Here is a 27,792-nt window from a genome sequence, read left to right on the forward strand (position 1 = left end):
AGGCTTATATCATCTGTGCTTAAGCCAGGAAAGACAATATTCCCCAAACTAAACAATCTAAGATATTCTTTAAGGAGGACCTGATTGACTTGGCGACACTGCTAAAGGTCACCAAGTGTAGAAGTTCAGAAACGGGATGGCCTTTAGCCAGGTCTCATCCAGCGGGCTCATTCTGACCGAGCCAATGTCCCAGCCCCTGAGCGGCCGTCTGGGACACCTCTCCCAAGTTATGGAGGTGGAGGTGGGAGTGCAGGACCTGGGTCTTTGGTCAGACAGTTGGCATTGCCAGTCGGGACAGAGGCTGGAGCTTCCTTTTTGTCACTCTTTAGTCTCAGGTACAGTCAGGGCTAGCATCCAGTCCTCTTGGTCCCCCGCTGGGTCCTTCCCCCTCTGCTCTTTCCTCCTTCGGCTTCCGGCAGAAGGTGAGCACCTGATATATCCTAGCACCCTAGCGCCAAGGACCGGGCCTCATCGATCAGAAAATGCACCTGGTGGAGGCTAACCGAGCGAGTAAACAAACAACAGCCTAGACCCACCCGGGGCCTGCTGGGAGGCCGTACATGTACGCACGTTTATGGCACAGTTTACGACCTTTACGACATTTCTGGAGGACGTGGCAAGTGCCAGGCGGTGTGCTCGGCTCTCCAACACACCCTCTCCTGCGATCTCACAGCATGGGATGTCGGGATTAGTGTTATCCCTGGGGGCAGAGTGGGGCCCAGACTGTAGAGCAGCTTGCCCACCACACACAGCTAACACGTGTTAAGAGAACAGGATACGCATCCACGCGAGGGACTCGAGATTTCTGCCCTACGCTATAAACGCTGAACTCACCTGTGTCAGCATCTTAATTTGTTCAAACAAGGCATTACAGTGAAAGCCAGGGAGACGCTGTCCTAGTCATTACTGTCTTCTCAACTTTCTCTGCGTTGTGTCCAAATGACAGCATACTGTTACTGCTAAACTTTTGTCTTCCACGGCCCGTCTGAATGCAAAACACAAGAAAGGGAAGCTCACATTTCGTGTTCTTCCTATTTTCTTCCTCCCGAACTTCTAAACCCAGTGTGGGAGTAGCTTTCCCAACACGCCTGGCAGATGGTCATCTAGGCCCTGGTGACGACCGCATCCCTCTGGACAGCTCTCCTGTGAGCCAAAACTGGCCTCTCTCTGATGTTCCCGCCTAAGTCCTTGGTGGCCCACCAGCTAAATTTTTTTTTTTTTTTGCGGTACGCGGGCCTCTCACTATTGCGGCCTCTCCCGTTGCGGAGCACAGGCTCTGGACGCGCAGGCTCAGCGGCCACGGCTCACGGGCCCAGCCGCTCCGCGGCACGTAGGATCTTCCCAGACCGGGGCACGAACACGCATCGGCAGGTGGACTCTCAACCACTGCGCCACCCGGGAAGCCCCCACCAGCTAAATATTAACCAAGCACAAAAGAAAAGAAATGAAAACCACTCACTGGGTCTTCCAGTTGATTTTAATTGCAGGTAATAAACCATGGCTAAAAGGAAGGTTTAGAGTAAGAAGGTGCCTATTAGCTTAGGGTGTTTGCAGTGGAACAGTGAAATGATTTTGTAAATGCCATCTTCTCTAATAAATCTGTATGCTACTGGAGAGATTAGGCCATTATCCGGCGCTGGCATAAATAGAAAATGAGATGATGGATCACGTGCTTGAGGGGTTTTAGGAGTTAGCCGGAGATGGGGCAGGGTGATGATGGTTAGCGGTGGCAGTTGGCCAGTCAAATCATATCGCCCGAAATCTAGTTTAGGGCCAGTTTTGTTATTCTGACTATAACCGGCGCTTTCAATATCCATACCAGGAAGTCACCATAGAAATTTCTGCCTAAATAAAGAAGGGTTTTCTTAAAGCCAAGGGTCCAAATCATAGATTTATCTGATTGTGTCACAGCGAGGCAGAGTTGAGTTTGAGGAACAGAAGAATCCCTTAAAATCAGAAGACTCAAGGCCTGGGGCAGTAGCCGTAAGTTTCCAAGGCACTTATGGAGCACCTAACTGCACATGGCATTGCTGAGAACCGCACTGCACAGGGCTGAACACACACGTCCAGGTAGATGCATTCTGTAGCCGCAGTCCCAAGCTGTGGGCCACAGAGACTCTGGGTGGCCAGAGAGAGCGACTTAGAGGAAGTCCAAAATCCACATGTCTCCAATGTGCTGCCCGTGGACAGAATGAAGCATTCTTATTGCACGTATGTGCCATTGTCTTTCAAGTATATGTAGATGCAGAAGCAGCAGCCGCTTAAGGATGTCACTGAATTCAATGCATTCTTTTGCATTTATGTATTTCCCCAGAGAAACAGATAGAAAACACAACTGCTAATATGTAAGGGACAGAATTCACTGAAAATCTCTCTCTATCTCTCTCTCTGTCTCTCGCTCTCCATCATTAAAAAGAATATATGTAAAAATATGGATGGCAGAACATTAAATCCGGATGTAAACCAATGCTGGAATAGCCATCTTGGCTAAAGGTTAAACCATTGAAAACTGGCTCCTGGCTAATGTTAGAAGTGTGTACATACTCACGAGGGAAGTGATCATTTTATTGGTACCAGTTTGGGTACCTTATTACCTGTTTCATCTGAATACCGCCTACTACCTCAGCCTGCCAGCCTTTGCGAGTTAAGCTTTTCGGTCCTTACCCTCCCTGTCCATTCTTGTTGCAGACATCTGTATGATTTCTCATATGACCATTTATGGATTCTGACCGTAACCTCAAATACAAGTCTAGGTACATGTGTGTTTAAAGGGCTGGAAAGCATACTCGGCAGGGCATAATAAGAAGTCTGGCTCCTCCCAGGAGAAAGGCCTCTAAGCAACACAAAGATATCAGGAGAAAGACCTGGGATGTGGGGGGGATCCAATCTTGCCTGTCCAATCTTGCCTATGGGGGACAGAAATCAGCTGGAGAAATAAAGAGAATTTCATTCCAAGGTGGGAGAATTCAGAGTTCAATAATATACTATGCTATTAATAATGAAGAGTTCTATCTATTGAATCCCAAAGTCCATCAAGCTTTGTGCCAGGCACACTATGTGTTAGTCCATTAACCCAGGCAGTAATTTTCCCCTCAGGAAAAAACACTGGGCAATGTCTAAAGACTTTTTTGGTTGTCACGTTATAGGGGTGCTACGAGCATCTAGTGCTGTAGACCAGGGATGCTGCTAAACATTTTACAATGCGCAAGTCAGCCCCCACACAAAGAATTTTCTGGCCCAGAATGTCAACAGTGCTGAGGTTGAGGAACCCTGCACTAAACCATGCTAATCACTCCAGAAAGGAGGAATTATCGGCCTCGTTATAGAGGAGGAAACTGAGAGCTGTAATGTCCCACAACCCAAGTCATATCGCCAGGATCTGGATCGGATCTGTTTCACTCCCTTAAACCCATGTATCTGCTATATTATCTTGAAGATGGAAATGACCTCCTCATTTCCTAAATAAGGAAATTGAGGCTTAGATGCCAAGTGTCTTGCTCTGTATCTCACTGCTACTGGTGATTCTCTGTCCCTTCACAGCTCGAGGTCTGTAATGATGACTAATCACAAATGACTTCACCTCAGACCATGAAGCTGCCAACAAATGTCTCTTTCTCTTGTCCATTAACCATTACATCCCTAGTAATTAACTTCTTGTTTCTGCTCCTTTAACACTGTAATCTGGTGGTTTTATTGCTCACATCTAATTCACTAGCTTAATCAATCATTATTAAGCTCTTTCTGTATGCTGAGCACTGTAAAGGTGCGGGATAGAAATGGGTCAGAAGGCAAATGGAAGAGAACTGCAAGTTCAGGGGCTGGCAAACTCTAGTCCAAGGAGTGCCTGTTTTTGTAAATCAAGTTTTATTGGAACACAACCACGCCCATTCATTTACCTATTGTCTACGGCTGCTTTCACATTACAGCAGCAGAGTCGAGGAATTATGACAGATATCCTATGGTCCCCAAAGCCTATAATATTTACTATCTGGCCCTTGGCAGAAAAAGTTTGCCAACTCCTACACTAGCTCCATCATTCAAGCCACAGGAGCAAGCACTGAAGTGAACTCCCAACTGAATCAAGAAGCACTTTCTTTCATCTCCACGTGCAGCTATAATATCTATTGTCAGTGGCGGGAATCCGAAATGTTTAATGCTAATACCAATCTAAAACTCAAAAACACTGGGCCAGGTCTAAAGACTTTTTTGGTTGTCACACTGTAGAGGTTCTACAAGCAAACATTTTGATCCTTAAAAATACTTTCTGCTCTTCTGGAGCCTATTATAAATAGATCTTCAAATGCATTCCAAATGTGTATTATTTCTATTTTGCTATCAGAGGTTTGGGAAGCCTCTAGCGACTGTTCCTCGTCACACTGAAATGAAACAGAGATCAGAGTCCCAGCCGATAGATTAGCTGCTTAGGTGTCAGTTAACTACAGCGGGTTGTCTGCTGCGCTGCAGGGGCCTCCGGGTTGATACTTGCTTTCCACTCTCCTTGGGTGCACAGCAAAAGACCCCATTCTGATTTTCCCTGAGTTTTCTGCCACACTGTTGGACTTCAGTCTGTGGATGCGATTCCACTGATCTGAGTTCAAGGTCTAGATGTGAGCTTGGAGCAGCAGGAGGTCCACCAACTATATAGGCAGTTACAGCCACAGCAGCGCTGAGAACGTGTGCCTGCACAGCCAACAGTTTAGGTGGACAATTGAAACCAACATGTTTTGGATGGATGTTAACTCAAAGACTCTGATAAGAGAGATCCTAAAGGTTCCAAAGTGTCTCCCTGAAGGGACAGTGAAGAGAGAGAAATTAGGCAGATTTACTGTGATGGCTACATCCTGCCCCCGACACTCAGAGAGTACACACACATCCACGTGCTAAGACCATAGGTCCCCTCACAGACGTGCTTCCCATATTCAAAAATCCTAAACGACGATGGTGTCAGGTGGAAAAAATTGTCCTCCGTATGAAAGTCATTCCCAGATCCCATAAGACAATCAGGAAGTTCCCCGGGTGCAAACCTGCTCTGGTTTACAGGTCTCTAACTGCTTTTAAGGGAGGCCAGAAGAAGAGAAACGCTACGTTCGGGCATGAATAAGATAGGTCATTGAAAGAGAGGTCAAATGACTGAAAACCCCACGGAGAGGATGAAAGAATTTAGTGTAAAAAATAAGATTAAATCTGTAAAACTGGATTGTCCCTTTACCATGGGTAGACATTGGACACGGGAGCTCAGAGTATGAGAGCACAGTCTTGGGGTGATGGTGTCACCATCCAGGTCTTACAAGACAGGGTGGCCCATGCTCAAGAGGGCTTGGCCAAGGCAAGGTCAGATCTCACCCAATCCTAAGTTCCAGGGCAGCCCTCTGCCACCATTGTGCAGTCACGGTGGGATCTTGCAGTGGGTGAAAGAGAGGAGAATTTGGTTCAATGACAAGCTCAACAATCTTGAACAAATCAGTTTAAATCACTGTCCCTCAGTTTCCTTATTTGAGAAATAGATTGCTGTGTCTACTTCAATTCCATCCTATGCGCCAGTTGGTAGGATCCACAGAGACAATGCCTGTGCAAGTCTCTGTATACCGCAAAGATCTGCAAAGATCTACAAAGATCTGGGTAGTGATATGCTCTAGTGCTTCCCTAGTGCCTCCTGGGTGCAAAGGAAAGAAGAGTGGATAAAAGCAGCAGAACCCTGGAAAAAGGATTCTGAGCATTGGCTTTTGCTAGATGGATGCTAGACCATCCATCCATCCATCCATCCATCCCTCCCTCCATCCATCCATCCCTCCATCCATCCTCATGGTCTAGCATGAGGATGCTAGACCAAGCTTTTGCTTTAGAGGCAAGGTGATAACACTGAAAGTGTTCAAGGGTGGGTTTTGAGTTATCCCATGGTGGAACCAACCCATGAATTGACCAGCTGAGTTTTAACAAGGTTCTATTCTATTGGTCCATGATATTCACCCACACTGTAGAAAATCTGACCAGAAATAATGATCCTTCTCCAGAGGACTTCCATTAAGACTTGAACATGCCTCCTTGCAGGGCTGCCTGGTACCATGTCAAATTGTGAACAGAGCAATCCGAGCACGTCTGCTAGCTAACGGGCTAACAGTCTCTACAAAATGGCAGCCAGGCCTTGCCTTTCTGTTAACTCCCAAATCTAAAGCTGTGTCGAGAAATATTCCCGGTTTTTTCTTGCTTCACATGGTAAACCTTGTAGGAACAGGAAAAGCAATCTACTTGATGAATGCATTAATTAAGATAATCAGTATACATATAATCACAGGTCAGTTCTCCCCAGCCATCATTCATCAAGCTCTATGGTGCCGCAGCTGCACTCTCCAGGGTCAGTATCAAATTTCTAAACTTCATACCTCGCCATCGTCAGGAAATGGTGAGCACAGAATTTCAAATGGCAAGAATGAGGGGGAAAGGGTGACATAAATCCCACTGTGTTCCAAGTTGCACTTACTGAATTAAAGACACCATCCTCGATGGTTTCAAAAAAATTCAAGTTAATCAAGGAAAATGAACTAATTCATTTGTTGCAGCTGACAAGAAGCGCCAGCCTTGGCCAGGAAGATAATATATATAAGGGGTGAGTTTATTTTGAAAGATGCAGAGCTATACCTGCATTGAAATTCATATCTTTTCTTGTTCTCTCTGGAGAAGAAAACCCAACTATCATTCAAGATCTAAACCCTATATCATCCACATCTTCTTTCTCCTTAAGAAATGCTCTTTGAGGGAGAAGGTCCAAGCCAGCAGCTATTCTCTGCAGTACCCGATCCCAGCCTACCCCCAAAGTTGCACCCTAATAATCTCTCATGGGCAGTTTACCCTTAGTAGAGAAGTTAATGTATTTTCCCAGCATGCTTTTCTTACATATTGCCACTGTCATGTACATCTGTGAAGGCTTCTGTGTTTGTCACTTCATCACCTATTTTCCCATTACACCTGTCTAGACCTTCATTAGAAAATGTAATTATACTTCCATGTCAGTCACCCCTACTAGCCTAAGAGCTCCAAGATAACTTGCTCCATATCTTATTAAATCTGTGGTCCCTGAACCTATGTGCTCAATCTCTCAAGCTAGATGGAGACAGAGAGAAGAAAGGAGGAAAGGAAGAAAAGAAAAAAAGAAGGGGAGTGGGAGGGTTGGTCTGGAAGCAAAAAGACAAAGCCATCCTCCTGGCATGTCTTTGTGCTGCCTGGCACAATATCTCAATATTCTTTTTTTTTTTTTAATTTACATTTGGCTGTGTTGGGTCTTCGTTGCTGCGTGCAGGCTTTCTCTAGTTGTGGCGAGCAGGGGCTACTCTTCATTGCAGTGCGTGGGGTTCTCATTTGCGGTGGCTTCTCTTGTTGTGGAGCATGGGCTCTAGGCACACGAGCTTCAGTAGTTGCAGCACGTGGGCTCAGCAGTTGCAGCACGCGGGCCCTAGAGTGCACGGGCTTCAGCAGTTGTGGCACATGGGCTCAGTAGTTGCGGTGCGCGGGCTTAGTTGCTCTGCGGCATCTGGCATCTTCCTGGACCGGGGATTGAACCCGTGTCCCCTGCATTGGCAGGCAGATTCTTAACTACTGTGCCACTAGGGTAGTCCTCAATATTCTTGCTGTGGTGAAGCAGGCGGGCTCCAGGGTCAGGTGAACCTGTGTGCCAATCCAGCAGAAGACCACTGTCTAGATCTTGGAAAAGCAACGAAACCTTTCTAAGCCTCAGTTTCTTCATTTGTAGAATGGAGGTGAGAACATTATCTAACTCGCTGTGATAGGAAGTCAGATGAGAAAATGTCATCAATTACACCCCACAGGGTCTGGGAAAGTCCAGAAAAAAAAAAAGCCTCAACAGATGCTGACTATTGCTATCACTATCCTCTTGGATTATCTTCAAAGTCTCTGCAGCCCCCCAGTTCTGATCCCGGAACATCCCTTTTCCTAAAAATGAGTCAACCCCCTGCTAAGAAGCTCTGGGGGCCACTGTCCCCTTTCCTTGAAAATTTCAGTCCTCTATGTGACTCCCTCCAGCTGAAGCCCAGCAGCGAGGCAGAGAGAAGGGAGATTCTCACATTTGAACACAGTTCAGCCACTGAACTGACCTCTTACCTCGGGCCACGCACCAATCCTTCCTGGCTACAGACTCTCCGGCAGTGACAAAGCATCTTTCGTACAGTGGAGCTCTGAGGATTTATGATGAATGACTTAGTGTCTGACATGCAAATCCTAACTATAATTGCCACAACGCCAGCTTTAGAACAAAAATGATTTATTGGGCAGGAATGGGAAAAACTATTAAAGCTGTACAGCATCCTGGCTGGGACAACAGGCAGTCTCTGGAGGCACATTTACTTGGGTTTATATCCTGGCTCTGCTACTTGCTAGCTTGGTGACCCTGGGCAAGTCACATAACCTTTCTGGGCCTCAATTTTCTCATCTGTAAGGTGGCAAACCCAGTACTCACCTGAGAAGGTAGTTAAAAGGATTAATTGAGATAATATAGGGAAAGGGTTTAGAACAGTGTTGACATATGGCAAATAAACACAATTAAAACCATCTATCATTAAACCAATGACCTTCATGTAAAACATGACAAGTCGACCGAATTCCGCACACTATAATTTAAAAATCATGGATTCGTTCATTCATTCAGTCGATCAACAACTATTTACTGGGCCCTTGCTATGTGCCAGGCACTGTTCTAGGTGCTGTGAATGGAGCAGAAAACAAACAGATGAAACTCTCTGCTCTCACAGAGCCGCCATCCTAAGACTCACAACTGGGGTCTCCTCTAATGCCCGGCATACAAAGTGGTTCTCAGCCAGGGATGATGTGGCCTCCCAATGGACATCTGGAAACATCTGGAGACATTTTTGGTTGTTACAACTGGGGTGTGGAAGGTTCTACTGGCATCTAGTGGGCAGAGGACAGGGACGCTGCTAAACATCCTACAATGGACACGATGTCCACCCCCCCAACAAAGAAGTATCCTGCAAATGACAACAATGCCAAGACTGGGAAATCCTAGTGTAAAGGAATCTGTGAGTAGTTATACGTCTTTTGTTGGGCATGGTCTTGGGCCACTGGGGGCCACCGAGGCCACTGGGAGAGAACTCAGAAAAGGGGAAGATATGGGTAGGAGGGAGAATAATAGGACCGCAGGATACCAGCTTTGCCTGGAATCATCCTTCCCAAGAGAGAATGCATTCGAAGTCTGAGAAGTAGGAGGCCCCAACGCCAGGATCAATATGGTTCTTTTCATCGGGGACAAGTGACCCTTGGGTTGCTAACCTTGTAAGCAGGACCCAATTCCCTCTTTGTCAGTTAACCTCACACCTAAGGGAGAGGGATTCCTGCTTCCCTATGATTTTGTATAAGGACCCAGAAATTACCATCAGTTTAGGAAAACATTAATTAAGAATGGAGACAAGCCTATAGCTCCGTCAACCTTCCTAATGAACAAACCGAAAGATACTTCTGATTTAGGAGACAATACAGGTTTAAAGAGCAGAGAGCCTCGGTGGGTTTCAATTCCTGGATCAGTCACTACCAGCCGAGTGACGCTGGGCATCAAAGTGAGATGAGTAAGAGCATGGACTCCGGAACCAGAGCTTGGTCGCTTAATGGCCCTCTGGCAAGTAATAGATCCTTTTCGTGCCTCGGTTTTCTCATACGTAAAATGGGTACAATGGTACCTGCCTCATAAGTCATTACAAAAATTAAATGCATTGATTCAGAGAAGCACTTAGAACAGCACCTACCTCCAAGCAAGACTATGTCAAAGCTTGCTGTCATCGTCACCGTCGTTGTCATTACTATGTCATGGCAGACAGGTGACCTAACCTCTCGGGGTCCCAGTCAGTTTCCTCTTTTCAAAAATGGGCACAACAGTTGTCACTTCATTGGGCTCCAGATACAATTATTCATGTTAAGCACTCGGAAAGATACGTGACACGTTGGAAGTCCTTATTGTTATTATTTATTGAAAAGTTTGACAAAGCACTGAAACTAGTTCTAATTTAGTCCTACATTACACTATTCACCTTCACTGAAAAGAAAATTACATGGTATCAGGATGGTTCCAGAACCCCCAAGAGGTGAGCTCCGAGAACCATAATGAAGTGCCCAAGGTGAGTGTAAACTATTAGCTCCGGACCCACCTTCCTTTAGAGGGCACTTTGCTCTTAATGATTCACATCACTTCAAACAATCTGCAGAGCTGAGAAAATCTTGGGAATGGAAGGCCTTTCCATCCCCTTCACTCCAGCACTTGCTCTGGTGGAAGAGAAGAGAAGGGGTAGGAGCTGGGCGGGCAGCCCCTCCTCCCATTTCTCTCCATCCTCCCAGCCTGACTGCCCATCACAGAAGGGGCAGAGGCCTCGGCGGGCGGGGGGGCGCTTTGCTGGTAGACCTGCCTGTTACAAGCTCCATACGAGCTCTCGTGCGAGGGTCTCAATTCATTGGAGGGTGAAGGGGACAGGGGCTTTTCAGAAGTCTGACCCAAAGGTCCAGCAAGGCCAAGTCAACAAAGACACTAAAACAAATCGAGAATCAATGATATCCCATCACACAGAAGCCGCCAAACGCATTAAAACTACACTCAGCTTCTTCCATGTTTCTAGCAGCTCAGGATTTCAAGGGGGAAGCAAGAATGCCCACAGAGCACAGCCTAGAGTCTGCCACCGAGATCTGAGGTTGCATCAAACAAGCAAGAATGTTCTGGTCTCATCCAACCACATGGGAAAGAAGAAGAGATTCCTTTGCCTGGTCTCCCTCCAGCTTCTCCACCGTCAAGATGGGCCTGGCAGGGGACCTTGAGGATGGTGACATGAGCCAGTGGGACGCTTACCTGCCCTGGAATTTTCAGGTACAATCCGCGGCAATGGACGGTCACCCTCTTGGCTTCAGGGAAGCTGTCTTTTCCTAAAGGATTCTGCCTGAACCCTCTTTGCCTGCATTTCTGATGACTAGGACATTGCAATGACTGCTGTTGGTGGCATCCCTTGTCATCCCATGTGTTACTCACCCTAATATCCAGCCCAAACAGTAAGGACTAATTTTCATTTACAAGATCACTTAAAAACCCGTTCCCTGGCCTCAGCAGGCAGAACGAGTTCCATTCTTGCCTGACGGATGGCAGGGGGTGAGAAGCCAAGCACTAATGCTCACACAGACCAATACTGGAAAAGGTCTGAAAAGAACTGAGAAATTCATGCTGATTTCACTTTCCTTAGCTATGTAACTCAGGAATAAATATAAATGAAATATGCAATGAATATGGCCGGGACCCAGGCTTGACCTTCTGGGCCCCATATGACTTGCATGGTGAGCAGGCAGTGTTTCAACGAGCACCCCCCACCTGCCAAGGCCATCTGCTAGAAGCTCACTGGCAGCCAGGAAGTCACAAATTATAAGCTACAGGATTCCTCAAAAGTGCCAGCAGTCTTGGGGAGCAGAGGGGGTAAAGGCATGGGGAGAACATGCCTTGTCTTATGCCGGGAGGATGTGTGACTAGGCTCCTATCATAAAAATCAGATTGGCTCAAACTTAGCATCAAAGAAGTTTTGAAAAACCTCAGTAAATCCTGAAATGCTGGGAGTGTGAAATTAACCAGAACCATAAACTTGACTTAAGGGCATTTTCCAAAGACAATGGAAAGACAATAAATCACAGTCAATCAATAACTAATTTCAACCGGGCTGTGCTGATCTGTACCTATTCTCTTTGTGACCATGCATGGTGATTTTCAGGAAGAATTGTGAAGTCCCGTCTCATGACAGCCTACCAGATTAGGAAAACACAGACAAGCCTCTTTCAGCCCATTGATAGGGCTGGAAAACCAAGCCATAGGTACTGGACGAGCTCTGTAACTTACAGGTGAGCTAACAAAAGGGCCCCCGAGATTCCGCCACATTTTGTTCCATCCTCTCTGCCACGTGAAAATCCTCTTCTCAAAAAAGATAAACGTCTGCTTGGGAAAACAAGAGTATGTAGAGGCAGAACAAATTGGGAAGGGGATGCCAAAGGGGATCCCCAAAGGGGATTCTTTGATTTTGAAAAGCAACAGTGTCTAGCATCTCTGCAGACTACTCACACATTCAATTCAGTCCCAAGGTAATTTATACTTCACCGAAGAGTTTCCAGTGTTATAGTAATGCTAGATAAGAGCCATCAGACCTGAAGTAACAGCCTATTTTAATGCCTGGGGAGAAAAATAAAATAAAACTTGCATCTATTTATGGAAATTTACAAAGGTGTAAGAAAATGACACTTTTCCCCATCCCCATCTAACAGATGCAGTAAACAGTTAAGTCCTCAACACCCAAGAAAGATGCTATGAGCATTTCCACTTACATAGGCATATAAATAGAATTATTTCCTTAAAAAAACAAACCACAAAAATATTGGCAGTAGGTATACATCCTACTGGGCATAGGTATTTTATGTTATATACGGTTAAACACCTATTTGAATTGGGTACAATGGAACTTAATTGTTTTATTCTATGCATAGCAAAGCAACCAATTGAATCTAATATTAGCCATTCATCAGATAAAACATTTTCAGAGAAACAAACTGCTATATTTTCCCCTCAAAGAATAGCAAGCATTTTAAACACATTTCCCAGAGATGTTACGCCGAGGAAAACAGCTTAGAAATGTGACTTTAAACAAATCCGTTCTCTGGCTACCAACAACAAGACAAACTGGAACAACTGCTTGGCTCTGTTCTTTCCAAGGCTCCTTCTGTCCACCTGTCAAAGGCAGTTGTGACCCCACCAACCTAAGAGGCAGCTCTGGAGCCTTGAGATGTGCCACCCTGCGCGGATGCCCTATGCTCCGCATGCCAGCATCCTCATTAGGGATTATCCGACTCACTTGAAGCAGGGAGAGAGGAGATGGGCTGGCTGCCAAGCGTTTCTTTCAACACAGATTCTGAAAGAAGATCCTGCAAAGTGCCGAAAGCCCAGATTTTCAGCAGTTCACTTTCTAGACTCTGTTACGTAGCAACCATGCCAGCTCACAGAGGGTACCAACCAAGTTAATATTTTGTTTAAATGACACACTCCATTAACTCTCTAGGAAAACCCAAGTTTTCTTCATCAACTTACCTACTGTCAGATATCCTCACTGGAACAAAACGTCCACTGGTGGATTGATGAGCTTCTTTAGTTTATTAATAAAAAAAATTTTAACACAAAAATCTGAAGATGGATCTAACAGTTTCTCAGCAGGGAGAGCAAAAGGTGACTCTTCCCTGTAACCATTTGGGCTAATATTATTAAAAGGAAATTAGCACGCACTTAATATGTGCATAATGTCCTTTAGTTAAAAGACGACTTACACAGTTGCATTTTGAAAGATACTCATTTCATTCAAAACCTTGATTTGAAAAGTGATAACTCAATAACACTAAATGCTCATAGGGTTTGAGCCCATTGACTTGCACCAACACAGACAAAATAAAAACAGAAGACTAATTCGGAAGAATTAGGAACCCCCAGGAACTGAGCTTCTGTGAGCCTTCCTGGAGGCATATGACAATGAAGCGTGAGAAAGCCAATGAACCACACTTTGAAATTAACTTGAGAGAGCCCGGTGCTTTCCTTTAGGAATACGAAAGCACTAGCAAAAGAAACTACCAGACCACCTCTGCAGGTTTCGGTTCCAGCAGAACGCTGCCACATGTCATGAGAACACAAAACAAAACAAAACAAAATAAAAACAAAACCCAAAACACTCACAGAGGCTAAATAATGTGAAAAGTACTGTATTGAGGAACTGTTGCCATAGATATGTAAATGATGCCCCACTGGATTTATATGGGGGTCTTGTTTTCTTTTCAACCATCACATCAGTTTAAATTGACATCAATTTAGAGGGATATGTGGCCAACCATTAAGCTGAGTTAAAATCTTCAACATTTTATTTTCTGATTATCAAATCATTAAACTCCCCCTAGTAAAGGTTTTGAAAAATACCAATGGTACACAGAGGAAAAATCAAAACCATCCTTCATACAACCACCCACAGACAGCCCCTGGCCTGGGCAGGCATGTTTCTAAGAATATGAGGAAGCTGCTGGTTTTGTGTGTTTTTAGGGATATCAAGAAATCCAAAAGCCATTTTTCTATTTCCACAGCCTTGTACATTTTTGTAGGAAAAAACAAAAAGGGAACAGTCCCCTATTGCTCCACTACAACAATTTAGCCATCAGCCAAGTATCACAATTTCCAAGTTGAATGTGTAGATCATTGCGGCACCGACCTCTCCTTAGCATGCTCAGACGGCAACTAGACCCAGGACTCAGATAAAAGCCACTTAACTTTTCCTCCGCTGAGAAAGGGGCGGATAGTGGGAAATGAACTAGCATTGTTCAGTCCCCCATACCATGGCTTTTGATTCTCAGCAGAATGCCAGTTTTGCGCTATTTCTTTAAGGTTGAAAGAGTCCCTGCCTATAAAAAGTAAAGCATGACCATGCAGTCTGACTTCCCTTTTTTGCCCAGGTGCCAGCAGAGAGCATCTTCCACACACAATGACATAACAAGGGATAAACGATAGAATAACCAGATACCCACCTTGAAAACTGTGCAGCAAGCACCAGGTTCACAACACCTTCCCACCATAACGTCACGCTACTTTGGTACCAAATTACTGCCCCAAGACTCTTGACGGACTCCTGGAGTACCAAGTTAAGATCTGACTTGGAATTGAACGTACACTGCTAATGTTCAGGCTTAACGTCTCACAGCAAAAAAAAAAAAAAAAAAAGCATACCTACCCCAGCAAGGTAAAGAGGAAACAGAAGCTGATGGAGAGAAGGCATTAATATGAAAACAGACTCTCTCTCTCTCAACACTCAGGAGAAGCCTTTGAAATAATAACAAAACTAGAAAATCTTTCGAAGCCACTGAGCCTTTGGTACCTCATCACGTGACATATTTACACAAGTGGCCCTCCTGGACTGGATATTTCTTCTGTCATATTCTGGATTTCAGCTGTTTAGCTTACAATCAAATGACATTAACAACCGGTGACAACGTTTCTTAAAGGGCAATTAGGCAAAAAAAGAAAAGACATCCTGAAAATCCAGCCTACCCTTTTACTTTTTAATTCACAGAAACCAAACAGTATTTTTTTTCTTTTTCGGGGGGGATGCTTCCTCCACCTTTAACCCACGCATGAGGGTTTCAGAGCTTCATCACTGTCAATGTCAACACAGACTGTCCTTTTTTTCCCTCCTCCTAACTGCAAAGAGTCCCTTCAAGCGGCGGCTACCTGGAAATCCACCATCTAAGCGTTCATTTCGCCAGGAGCCCATCACTCAGCCTTTGAGGTCTAAGATTTCCCCCACCCCCCCGGAAAGTGCTCACAGTGTTTATATTTGCTGGAAATTTAAACTCCCTGCTGAGCACAGCATCTACTGTTGCATCGATATATTCCACTGCCTGCGCGATATCAAATGGGGAGAAAATAAAGTCCAGATGCAATCGAGACAAGGGATTTGGCATCCGTGGAGAAAAGTGCAAACCAGTCCAATCCTCTACCCCGAGCGCGGCTGCAGAGTCTGGAGCTCCCTCTCCGGGAGTCATTCCAAAGGAAGGAGCCTCCGGAACTGGGGGGAGCTGTGGCATTCACCCCTGCCGCGGGTGAGGGCAAAGGCCCGGGCATGAAAAGTTTGCCCAAGGAGCTGGGGGCTGTGTGCCATCTGAAGGGCACTTTCTGCTACCGGTAGGGACGCGCCGGCTGCGCCTCGCTCGCGCTGGCCAGGACAGGCGTGACCGTGTGAACCCGGGCGCAGCGTGCACCCGGGTTTTCGTTAATGACAGCAGCCTGCAACTCCCAGCAGGGGAGCAGCGCCGGCCACCGCCGGGCGGAAAGGGTTACAAGCCACAATGCAAGGCGGTTTCGCCGCGGCCGTGGGGGCACCGAGTCCCCGGCCCCCTCCGGGTCCGGGTCCTGCTCTCTCGCCTCTCCTCCGCCCCGGCCGCCGTACGATCCCTACCTTGCGCGCTGTGCTGGTGGTTCTCCATGTTCGCCGCCGATTGGAGCCGTGGGGCGGCCCCCGCCCTGGCGAACTCGCTCCTAGCGCGGCGCAGGGGCTGGGGAGGCGGTGGGTGCCTGGGGGAGAGGGCTACTCGGAAGAGGGGCCTGGGAGGGGAGCGGGGATGGAGCTCCGGGGGAGGGAGCCGCACGCCCGAGCTACGAAGTGGAGTTCCTGCTTTGCTGGTTCCTTAAAAGGTGGGTGGGAATTGTTCAGCGGGAAGCTGGGCTATCTCACTGTCCACCTCCACCCCCACCTCCGCCGCCCCAACCTGCGCTGACCCCCTTCTCCGAAGGAGCACCCTGTCCTTCCCCGGGGTGGATCAGTGGCGATCTGGCCTCCCCACCGCCCTGAACCAGTGTGTGCCTCTAAGGTGGTCCTAAGCTTCTTAGCTGGGCTAAATATTGGGGGGCAAACCAGGAGGGAAGACTGGAAGGCGTCAGTGGGGCTTCCCTCTTCCTCCTCTTACTGGGAGCAGGAGTGTTGAGGCCCCGCTGCCTCAGTTTACCTGCTCCTTCTTCCTGGGAGAACAGAGGTAACCTTAAAGTTGATACACCCATCAAGGGCCTCTTTCTCCCGGAGCACAGGCTTTGCATTTTTCACTGGGGCCCTGGATTCCAGCCACCAGACCTTGTTACCATAGCAAGCTTCATTCCATGCAAATAGGACCATTTAAAACAGTCAGTGTAACCCGGCACAACTGAACAAGCGTGCACCACCGATTCCAGCTGGGTCACCCTCAGGAGGGCAGCTCAGAGCCAGCTGCAGAAGCTGACGATGGTCTCTGGCAGGCACAGAGGTTGCTCACCCTCCAGATTGAAGAGCATTTGCTGGAAGCCTACTGTGCGCTCAGTGGTTAGGATGCATTGTCACCTCTGGAGTAAGGGTTATTATTCCCCATTTAGGCGTGAGGAAACAGCCTCTGGGCAGGGTTAAGCAGTTTACCCAAGGGGCCTGCAGAAATCAGGTGAAACCAGGACTGGAAGTAGCAGTCATCTGATTCCAAGTTAGTCCCACTGTACCTTGGATGCTAGATTTTTGTTTTCCTTTTATATGTAACCATAAAAACACTCTTGCTCCGTCCCCCTGTGAGCACTAACAAGCTTTTGTAAGAGAGAAGGACAGTGTTAGATAGTGGAGCCTGTGGCAGCAGATTTAATTGTTCACTTGTCCACACTACTCAGCTAACTGGCCAGCTGGGTCTTGAACCCCTGACCTTAGTCGCATAAGCGAAAGTTCTGAGCCACTGGGCCAACCAAGGCACTTAGACAGGTTGGTAGTTTCGTAAACCAGGATTTAGTTCTTTGAAGTCTTTCAGTTTTGTTATGGAGGAACCATCAAAAATAGAACTTTGTGGGTCTTCAAGGGAGGGGTGTGATGTTCAGCCACTGTGGAAAGCAGTTTGCTGGTTCCTCAAACAGTTAAAGATAGAATTACCCACATGATCCAGCAATTCCACTCCTGGGTATATACCCCAAAGAGGTGAAAACAGATATTCAAACAAAAATTTGTACACACATGTTCACAGAAGCATTTTTCATAACAGCCAGAGGTGAAACAACCCAAATGTTTGTCAACAAATGAATGATTAAACAAATTGTGGTATTATCCCTACAGGGAACATTACTGAGCCATGAAAGGGGATAAAGTATTGACACGCGCTACGATGTGGATAAACCTCTAAAACATTACGCTAAGTGAAGGAAGCCAGACACAGAAGGTCACATATTATATGATTCCATTTATATGAAATACCCAGAATAGTAAATCTATGGAGACAAAGCAGATTTGTGGTTACCAGGAGCCCGGGGGGAGGGGAGAATGGGGAAGAGCTACTTAACAGGGACTGAGTTTTACTTTGGGGTGATGAAAATGGTTTGGAAATAAAGAGAGGTTGTGGTTGCACAACACTGAATGGACTAAATGCCATCTAATTATTCCCTTTAAAAAGGTTAATTGTATGTTACATAAATTTCACCTCCATAAAAAAAGTATGTAAGCAAGTACCAGAAAAAGAGGAAAAGGGCTGTCCCGGAAACAAACCTTCTGAGAAAACAGTTAAGAGCAGCTCTATTTGAAGAGCTGTGTGCGTGCTCATGTACGTGTGCGTGTGCGTGTGTGCGCGCGCACGCACGTGCCCCAACCAAATGATGCACTCATCAGTAGGCACAGTAATTGATCTGTTTACGTGTCTCTTTCCCACTTCACTGAGAGCTCTGCGTGGGAGGAGGGTGGTCATTTTTTACGTGTTATTTCTCTTTGCATCCTTGCCACCTAACGCCCAGAGGACGCACTCTGCAAATGTGTGAGTAGTTTGTACAGTAAACAAACTGACCAAGTGTTACCCATTTTCCTCTTCAGTGAGATTATTTCCACACACCAGCATCTTCAAATCAAGTCAAAACAAAACAAGCCAAACCCGAAAATCTAACCAGGAGGAAAGAAAGCAAAGACACCCGTTCCTTGGGCCCCTTTTCATCTCTCTCTGCCCTTCTCTGCCCTTCTCTTCCCCAACTGTGCTTCTGAGCTTTCAAGAAACTCTCCTTAGAAATTCCCGGGGTGCCTCCTAGGATTTTGAAGGATTTTATTTTTTGAGATTTTTTTTTTCTAAAATGAAAACGGGGCTTTTCCCAGCTGTGTCTCCTTACGTTCACTCACATGCAAAAGGATCAGATCTCAGACATAAAGCCTGAGATTAATTACCCTCTAGAATCCACTTGATTTAAACTGAAAAGTTTACTTAATCTACCTTTCCCCCTCCCCCAACTTCCACCGGCACTTCTACCTAGGTGATGTCAGGTAACCAAATAGTCACAGAATCTGTGTCCTTTCCCGCTTGCCTATCTGTAGGGCTAATATGCATTTACAGTTCATTCCTTGGGGGACACATCTAAACTGTCGGCTGACGGGCTCCCAGAGCTGTCATCCATAGCTCTCTCTGGGGTTGACAACTATGAGAATCCAACAGTACTGTGCGTTCTGGTTCAAGATTCTCCCTTCTGCACGTTCCTAAAGTAGCCCCCACCTCCCATCGCAGCAAACTGATGTTAAGCCAGAAAATGTGCTCACTTCATAGGGCCCTGCTGCTGTTCTCCCAGTGTCACCGGTTGCCGTCTCTCGCCATCAGCAAAACCCCATCCGAGGCTCAGGCAGTGCGCTGGCCCTTATGCGGTCACCAGCCTCCGTCAGTCTGTGCTGAATGTCTGATCTTTCTGAGCAGAATGAGTAAACTATGCCATGCACATTGGGTGCCTGTCAAAGCTTGCCAGGGCGTTTTGGAAAGTCTGTAAAACCATCCCAGCTCAGAGAAAGAAAATTCCTGATAAGGACCAAGGCAAAGAGCCTAACTCATTGCTGACAGAAGTGTCATACCCACCTCCCTTCTTCCATAAATAGAGTGACTTTATAACGTAATGTCTAAACTGGGTCACTTTAGAGAGTGAAAGAGGGTGCTATGAATAATGAAGCTGGGACAAGTGGCATAAACTGGAATGATCCCAGGAAACCCAGTATATGTGTGGTTGCCCCACCCTACAACCAAATGATGCTATTTGGTCCTAGGAGGCAAGTTTGGGATCCTTTACTCCAGCAACCTCATTGTTTACTGAAGGAGAAACAGAGACTTTGGTTCTCCCAAGAGCTGCTGGTTGACTGCACAACTTCATCTCCCCATCCCCCATAACTTCATATCCACGAAGATTCTTGCTTCTGTCATTAAAACCCTTCTCATCCTAGGTCTCCCCAGGAATTCTCGCCACATATTACTTAACAAAGTACTTTCACATCTCTCTCCTTGTCTTCTCTTTGCAACAAATCCATCAGGTAGAGGCGGTACCTGGAATCTGCATTTGGCAGATGGATGCACTGATTTTTAAAGGGTTTGTCCTAATATCACGAAACTGGACTAAAAGGTCCTTGAGACAAGCCCCATGTCGGCATGTCCTTCTTCCTCTTAGCCCTTAGTACTCAATACGTATTTGTCAAGTGGATGAGCTGGGACCAGGCCTAGGGTATCCCCACATGTGGCCTCCTTTTCTCTCTGAGTCAATCAGGCATCTGGTTTCTGTCCAGCTCAGGGACTGGAGGCAGAGTTCAAATGCTTCTCCTTGCAAAGTTAAGTCCCTACATGGGAACTGGTGGCACAGGGGAGGTCTGAAGGAGAAGCCCAGGAGTCAGCGTCCTGAGAAACCTTGATGCTTCTTTGGGTTGGCGTGTGGCTGCCCATAGGAGCCAGGAAGAAATGTGGTCCTGCCTCTTTCACTTCCTGCAATCAGTATCCCTTACCAGGCTTTATGAGGCACACTTCTGGACAGCAGGCTGGTGTCAGTGTTTCTTAAAGTGAGGCGGAAGGCCCCTTGATGTGGAGTCCCCAGAAGATGCTCGTTAAAATGTAGACCCTGAGCCCTAATCCTGACCAACCAGAATCTCTGGGGGAGGTTCTGGGGATCTGCATTTGCTGCAAGGTTCTCAAGAGTATGTGGGGCGCAGTGAAGTTTGAGACTCACTGCTCTAGGCACCCAGGGCAGGTGCTCATAAATCTCGCTCACACGTGTCAAATACATAAATTCCAGGGACCTCTGAGCCCCAGGAATGTCTGCGAGGGCTTCTCCATGCTGTCTGTCCCGTGTCTTCCCAGCCCCCTCCACCGGAGAGTCCCCAGGGAATCCGCCCCCACCCCTCTCTCTCTGCAGATGGATGCTCTGTTTATTCAAACTGTCACATGCGAATCCCGGCCAATCTAGGAGACGTATCTTTTGTACATTTACATGGTTTACTTTGGCTGAGTGGGTTTTAACATGTGCTCTGGGGAAAAGGGCAAAGCATCTCTCAGACAGAGGCAATCAGGTCTCGGGCTCCGGGTGAGAAGACCAGGAGAAGGGCAGAGTCAAGGACATAGAGGAGAGTGTGCAGGTGGTGAACCCTACCAGCTAAGCCATATTCCCTTCCCAGCAGTGCCCACCCACTTCCCTCCGTGAGTCACCCTCAGAACCACGCTTATGAAATGAAGGGATACAGAGAAAAAGAGACCAGGAGGGAAAACAGGGCAGAGGGCTGTGGGGCTCAGGGAATCAGCCCGCAGGTTTAAGATGGGGATGTATGTGTACAGGTGTCGATTATAGAGGGGTGTGTGTGTATACATATAGGTATATATGTACACTATATACACACACACACACTTCAGTGTGCACACCGAGCACAGTTACTACTGTGAAGCCTGCCATTCTCCTCTTGACTTCCCAAGCAATTTCTCATCTAAAAGTTGGGAAGTTGGTCAGGTGCATCCCTTCTCTGCATGTTTTTAACCAACCAGGTCACTTCTGCGTATTTTCCATTTGCAAACAGTTCTTGAATAATCACTTACAATTCAGAAGCTCCTACGTATGAAATAGATAAATATTAACTATACATAGTAACCATAGACAAACACATAAGCATAGATACTTATACCATCTATTTTTTGATAGATGTGCACTTCCCCCCACCCCCACCCTCGAAGGTTCCTTGGTTTTCTGTTGTGTTTCTTATTTGGCGTGGTGCGGGGCTTACAAGAGAATGTGCCTGATGGTCCGGTCTCCTGGCTCTTGGCTCTGTCATAGTGGACAAATAGTAACAGCCAAGCAAAATACAAAACCCTGAGACAAACATGTCCACCTGTAGAGAATCACCACTACACCCTAAAGAACTGGTCCAACCCCTAGGTATCTTGCAGGACCTCCTGCCCTCTCATGTCTTGGCTACCTCCATGCGTTGGGGATTTTATTTCCCAGCAGCCCAGAGTGGTCTCTGGAAGGTGCCCTCAAAGGGCTAAAGAGGATAGACTCAAGTCTTCCGGCCATTCAGTCTTCAGCTCTAATTCCTTGTCTCAGTGAATCACCCTCGCTACAGCCTAATGGCCAGGCTATGCTAGCTGACGTCAACAGTGATCTTACCCTTCCCCAAGGGCCACAGTAGCTACAACTCCATAGGCTCTGGAGTTAGTCAGATAAGGGTTCAAGAATGAGCCTTGCCACTCACTAGTTCTGTGACACTGGATGAGTTACTTAACTTCTCCAAGCCTCAATTTCCTCATTAGTAGAATGGGATAATACTGGGATAAGATAGGATAAGTCTATCTACTTCACAGACTTGTTGAGGAATTAAAGGAGGCAATGCATGGGAAGCAATGGGCAGTGCCTGGTTGTCCGGAAAGAACTCCATAGGCGTTGTCAGTGATGCAGACACAGGTGGTGGAGATGATGATGGAGATGGTGACCGGGATAGCGGTAAGGGCAGATCCCATCCTTTGGACACCCGCAAGGGCCCTCCACTGTGCTCGTCCACTGATTCCCACTAACTCAGGCTGAGTCATCCCAACACTGACAATAGGCATTATGATCCCCTATCAGCAGATCAGAAAAAAACCCTCAGGCTTGGAAGGCTCGCTCACACTCACCCAGCTACAAAGTAGCAGAACCAGATTAAAACCCAGGTGTGTCTGATTCTAAAGTCTCTGCCTTTTCTTTCTTTCCTATTTTCCCCTACGATCCATGAATGCCGGCTCATCCCTGTGTATGCTGATGCATGGAGGGACCTTCTGTGTCCCAACCCTACGCCCTTCATTCTCTGCAAAGGCACCGATCTGATGGAGAAGCAGGTGAGGGAGCTGCCCCTCAATGGTCAGTGCATTAGCTCTTCCAGGCCCTGGGGACCCATTTGGTAAATTAGTTCTTTGGGTTCATGAAATGATACCCCAGTGGCTTGAAATACTTTACAGACCTACCCTAAATGTAATTTATTCTTTTCTCACTGATGGTATTATTCTTGTGACCTCCATCCTATAAAAGTTGTTTTCTGTGGGGGGAAGGGGGCAGTGATGAGGGTATATATTTTTTTTAACAGAAGTGCATTAGACTTCATAAGGAGCAGAGTGGATTTTTCCAAAAATGGAATTTTCAGGACTCCTTTCTCACCATATCGTGCTCTCTCTCTCATTTATTTAACTAAATGCTATCTTCAGCCAGGAGAGTTTTTCCACTCATTTCTTCTCCCACCCCTACCCCTTGCCCAGACTCTTGTGAGTTTCTGGGTCTTTCTTAGTTCCTGTTTTTCTACTCCTAGGATAACTGACGCACTTCGCAAGTCCCTCCTAAGGATCAGTGCTCCCTCTTCCAGACAATAAAGAAGAATGTGACCCTCAGTCAAGGCCACGTAGGCGTCACTGTACTAGACACTAACCAACCAAAGGAATTAAGACCCTAAAGCCCCTCGACAACTCATTACAGAGGCGTCTCAGATACAGCGATGTGTATGGTCTTTTTTAGGAATTAGAAGTAGCTGGAGTAGGAAAGGGCCTTGGAATCTTGTCCCTTGAGTCAACACTAAACCTTCCCAGCAGTAAAGTGCCCTGGGAAAAATAGTTATTAGCCAAATAGTATAGCCTGCTCAATCCAGTGTGTCATGAAGTCCTGCGAACGTCTGTCCTGATATTAGGATTATCTAGCCGGTTGTGTACATAATTAGAAGACAGCTATCCTACCCGCGTTTGGCACATTGGGACAATGTGTCCTAGCCAGCAAATTGTGAAGTTGCCATATTTATCTTAATTGACTGCCCCTTTGTTTACCTGCCTTATTTTATGCTGGGGAGATGTAAAACGATTTGTAATCCAATATTTGGAACCACGAGGCCACGTTACTGGGCGTGTGTGCAGTTCAAGAGGGAACTGTATTTGCTCAGAGCAATGTCAGTTACAATGCTTTCCGTCAGCATCCTTGGTAGTGAAACGGTACTCTGACACCTTTGCCCAGGAACAGCTAGCTGCCAATATATTTCCTTTTGAAAAACAAAAAAATCGGTTTGATTTTAAAGGGGGTGGGGGGGAATGTAAAAACAAGTGCTGAGGGGAGAGGCTCACTCTTACTCTTTGCCAAGTGCTCCTTGGCAACCTGCACCCACGTCCACAGCCCTGGACCCTCCGTCCAGCACACTGGTTTCATACCTAGCTCCTCAAACCGTGGGGATCCTAAGAGCAACCATCCATCTGTCCAGGCTCTGAAACAGCTGTTCTGTATCAAAGAGATGAGACCGTCTGGAAAATAGAAACAGAGCTGCGTTCTTCCCCCAGCCAGTTAGGAGCCCCCAGGGAGTCCTGCAGAAAAGTCACTTAACACTGGGATCCTGGTAGCTTTGGGGAAGAGTAGTAAGCCAGAGTCCTGCAGGCAGCTTTCGGGAAGAAAAGAAAGACAGACCTAGGTTCTCATCCTGTCTTTCATTAGGAGGCGTCAAATCATAGTGTGAACTTCAATGTCTGCAATCATAGTGTGAACTTCAATGTCTGCTAAAAGGTGGACCAGTCCAGGGCCCTGGCTACCCCACAGAGCTCCTAAGCACAAATTAGAAAAGATGTGTCCCCTTGTTGTAGGCACACGTAGCCCTGACTGAGGGTGCAGACCCAGAGAACAGAGCCCTGGCAATCTTGTGTTAGTTCCCTTTGGAAACTTAGCAGGAAATGATCACCAGGTGGATTTTCACCTTAAATCAGAGGGGTTCTGTGATGGAACTAGCAGTTTTTTCTTAAAGATTTATTATTATTAATGTCTTAGTTCAAAGAAACACATACTTTTACAAATCTATGTACACTTTTATACGAACACTGAATGAAGTTATTTTACATTTTTCATTAAATTCCAGTGATAGTATAAACCCTTTCTTTTTGGAAGCATTCTAGACTTTTTTCAGAAGAGGCTAAATGAGCTGCCAGATTCAGAATCCGGTTTTGCCTGAAAGTGTGCATGGAAGGGGTGCTAGGATACTGACGGTCATGATTCTAGTGGGTGCCCTCATTGGCGCTAAGTACTTAACTTACATCCTTCACAACAACCCTCTGGAGGAAGACGCTACTATTATTATTCCCATTTTACAGATAAGAAAACTGAAGCTCAGGGAGGTTAAGTTACCAAAGATCAGACAACTAACAAGTGGCAGGGCTAGGACTCATGTCAACGGGATGCCAGTGGACTCCACTTTACTACTATTTTGTATCACCTCCTTATACCCCAACTTGCCATTTGTACTGTTGAAGTGAAAAGCGTAGTAAAGATGGGACTTGTATACACCCCCAAACTGAGGATGGCAATGGATCAATAAACCCTTTTCTGGAGAGAACGGTGGAAGGGGAACAATGACTGTGAGTGCAGTCATCTGTCATCTGATCCAGGAATTCTTAGCTTTACCATTGTGAGGAAACGCAAACATCCCTGCTCGGTCCTGTGATGCCCGTGGCTTCAGCAGCTCTGCTTTCCTTCCTGCATACCTCTGTCACTTTAATTATCAGCAAGTGAGAAAAGAACATTACCCAGTTGATGGACAGATTTTAGACCTGGAGGGGACCTCAAAGTTCATAGGTCAACACACTTTCTTTACAGATGGAGATACTGAGAGTCACGGAGATAATGTGACGTGCCCAGATGATCCAGCCATGGAGTAGCAATCCTATTATTCCAATTTGTTTATGTTTTTATAAGTGAGCACATGGTCATGGGAGATGTTCAGTAAACATCTTTTGAACTGAAATAAATTGTGACATTTGATTTAACCATCTGAGTGGCACATCAAAAAAACAAACTAGCTCTATTTCGGTTCGTGCTGTTGTGAAAAGCTTCCAAACTCAAAATGGGGTGAAATCCGCTGCTAAGAAGTGTCCCTTTGATCTTTACACTACTTTTACTTGAAAATGATAGCAAACTTGGCAACTGATTCTTCCAGAAATTAATAATCAAACCTTAAAAATCTTCTTTGGTTTTTCCAACAACTTAAAACAAAAAGAAACTAAACATTTCCTATCGTGTTTCTCCCTCTCCCTTCCCATGCCCCACTAGGGAAGAGCTGTGTCTATTTAAGATTGATTTTGCTCTCTCAGAAAGGATCTGGTTTCTCTACACACGGAGCTGCTGCCTGGAGATGGTGTGTGCAGTTCTGAGAAGGTGTTGGGGTTCAGCTGACCCTGCTGTAATTCTAACAGACGATCAGCAGAAGCTGGTCTTCTCCTGGGGACTGGGTGACACGATACCTTGGATGACACAGGTGTGGTGGGCTGGGATGTCCTGCTGCCTCAGGAATCATTTGGTACCCCCTCCTCATTCCTCTGGCCTCTTTGTGGTAGGTTGTTATTGTTCCTAATTCCTCACTCCCTTTCCATAATAGTATTTCCCATCCTGCCCTCTCCCTGGCGGCTTTTAAGCATCTCTCATCAGCATAGGCGGAGAACCTTTCTCCGCCCCACTGGTATTAGGCTTGGCCACGTGACTGGCTTTGGCCCCTGGAATGTTAGCAGACTTGCAGCAAGCAGCGACCTGAAGTGTATGCACGGTTTGGCCTGGCTTCTTGTGCTCCTGCGATCCTCTGTGAGAAGAGCATGCCCCTGGCAACTGTCTCTTTAGTCTCAGCCCAGATAAAGACACAGGGAACACACCTGAACCAGACCTACAGCCTGGAGTAAAACCCGGCTAAACCTGAGCCATACCCTCACCAATGCACAGATGCATAAATGAGAAAAATGAGTATGTTTGTGAGCCCCTGAGATTCTGAGGCTGTTTGTTACATAGCAAAAACTGACTAATACATTACTGAAACTAGCACCTTGACTTAAGGCTGTCATTCCACCTGCAAGTGAAAGAAAATCAATGTGGACTAGCTTAGATACCAATGGAGAATTTATTGGCTTGCAAAACTGGGAGGTTTAGAGGTAAATCAGAAATTCCAGAAGCTTAAGTAATGCCATGAGATCGCTGTCTTTCTTGCTCCTCCTATGCAAGTGGACTTTCTCTACATAGAGAAGTCTGGGGAACATGGCCAGAAGCAGCTCCAGGCTTACCTCCTTCTATATTAGCTTTGTTAGTCTCAGAGGAAGAAGGTTCTCTCTCCCGGAGGAGAGCTGGCCTATCCCTGGGCCAGGCACGGCACTAAATGATTGACCAGGCTTGGTGTGTGTGGCCATCCTGGAGGCCCCAGTGAACCAGGCTGGTGGTCCCACCAGAGGTGCAGGGAGTGGGAGGTGCAGGGAGTGGGAAGGAACAGAGGTGCAGGGAGTGGGAAGGAACACGTGCTCAAGGGAGGGGGAGTGATTTAGCAGAAGGAGATGAGACCCTGGGCAGCCCCAGGTGATGGATGTCCACACCCACCACACCACTGCACCAGCAATAAGATGATGAACGCAGGCCTGGGCAGTAAGTTAGGTTAATGACCCAGCCACTTACTCAGGCTCAGCCTCACCTTCCTAGGTAATCAGCTTTAGAGAAGCTGCTTAACTTCTCCAAGCTGCAGTTCTATTATAAAGTGGGGATAACAGATGCCTAACTCATTATAGGATGGTGACGAGGATTAAATGAGAAATTATGCAAAATCCTCAGTCTGTCTAGGGGATGCCACAGTGTTTTCCCTAAGGCTCCTTGTCAGGGCCCTCGCACTCACCCACCCAGGGCCAGGGATATCAGCTGCTGAAGGCTCACAGCTGCACCCCTCACCAGCAATTGCCCTCTGCGGCCTCATCCAAGGGTACCCCTCCACCCAGGGGCCAGCCCTTGGCCAGTGACTTGGATACAAAAGCCCAGCCCCTTTGCCTCCATCTGGGACCCCTCTGAAGGGCCCTCCCAACTCCAGAGCCTCCTCTAGGCATCAGGGGCAAACCATATTGCCTGCCAACTATTCCCTCTGCCCAGTTCTGGGGATTGGGTGACACGACACCTTGGATGACACAGGTGTGGTG

At 46.7% G+C, this 27,792-nt stretch overlaps 1 protein-coding gene across 1 annotated transcript in view; it reads right to left on the bottom strand.

Moving 5' to 3' along the window:
* KAZN (kazrin, periplakin interacting protein) overlaps positions 1 to 27,792 on the bottom strand; it is a 1,100,080-nt gene that overhangs the window by 435,005 nt on the left and 637,283 nt on the right. The window contains exons 7-8 of the mRNA XM_024749822.1: positions 20,696 to 20,728; positions 16,011 to 16,083 (exon numbers count right to left, since the gene is read on the bottom strand). Coding sequence (XP_024605590.1) covers positions 16,011 to 16,083; positions 20,696 to 20,728 — 106 coding nt within the window. The remainder of the gene's footprint in view (positions 1 to 16,010; positions 16,084 to 20,695; positions 20,729 to 27,792) is intronic.

Source organism: Neophocaena asiaeorientalis, unplaced genomic scaffold (genome assembly GCF_003031525.2).
Source record: "Neophocaena asiaeorientalis asiaeorientalis breed wild unplaced genomic scaffold, Neophocaena_asiaeorientalis_V1.1 scaffold275, whole genome shotgun sequence".
NCBI classification, from domain to species: domain Eukaryota; kingdom Metazoa; phylum Chordata; class Mammalia; order Artiodactyla; family Phocoenidae; genus Neophocaena; species Neophocaena asiaeorientalis.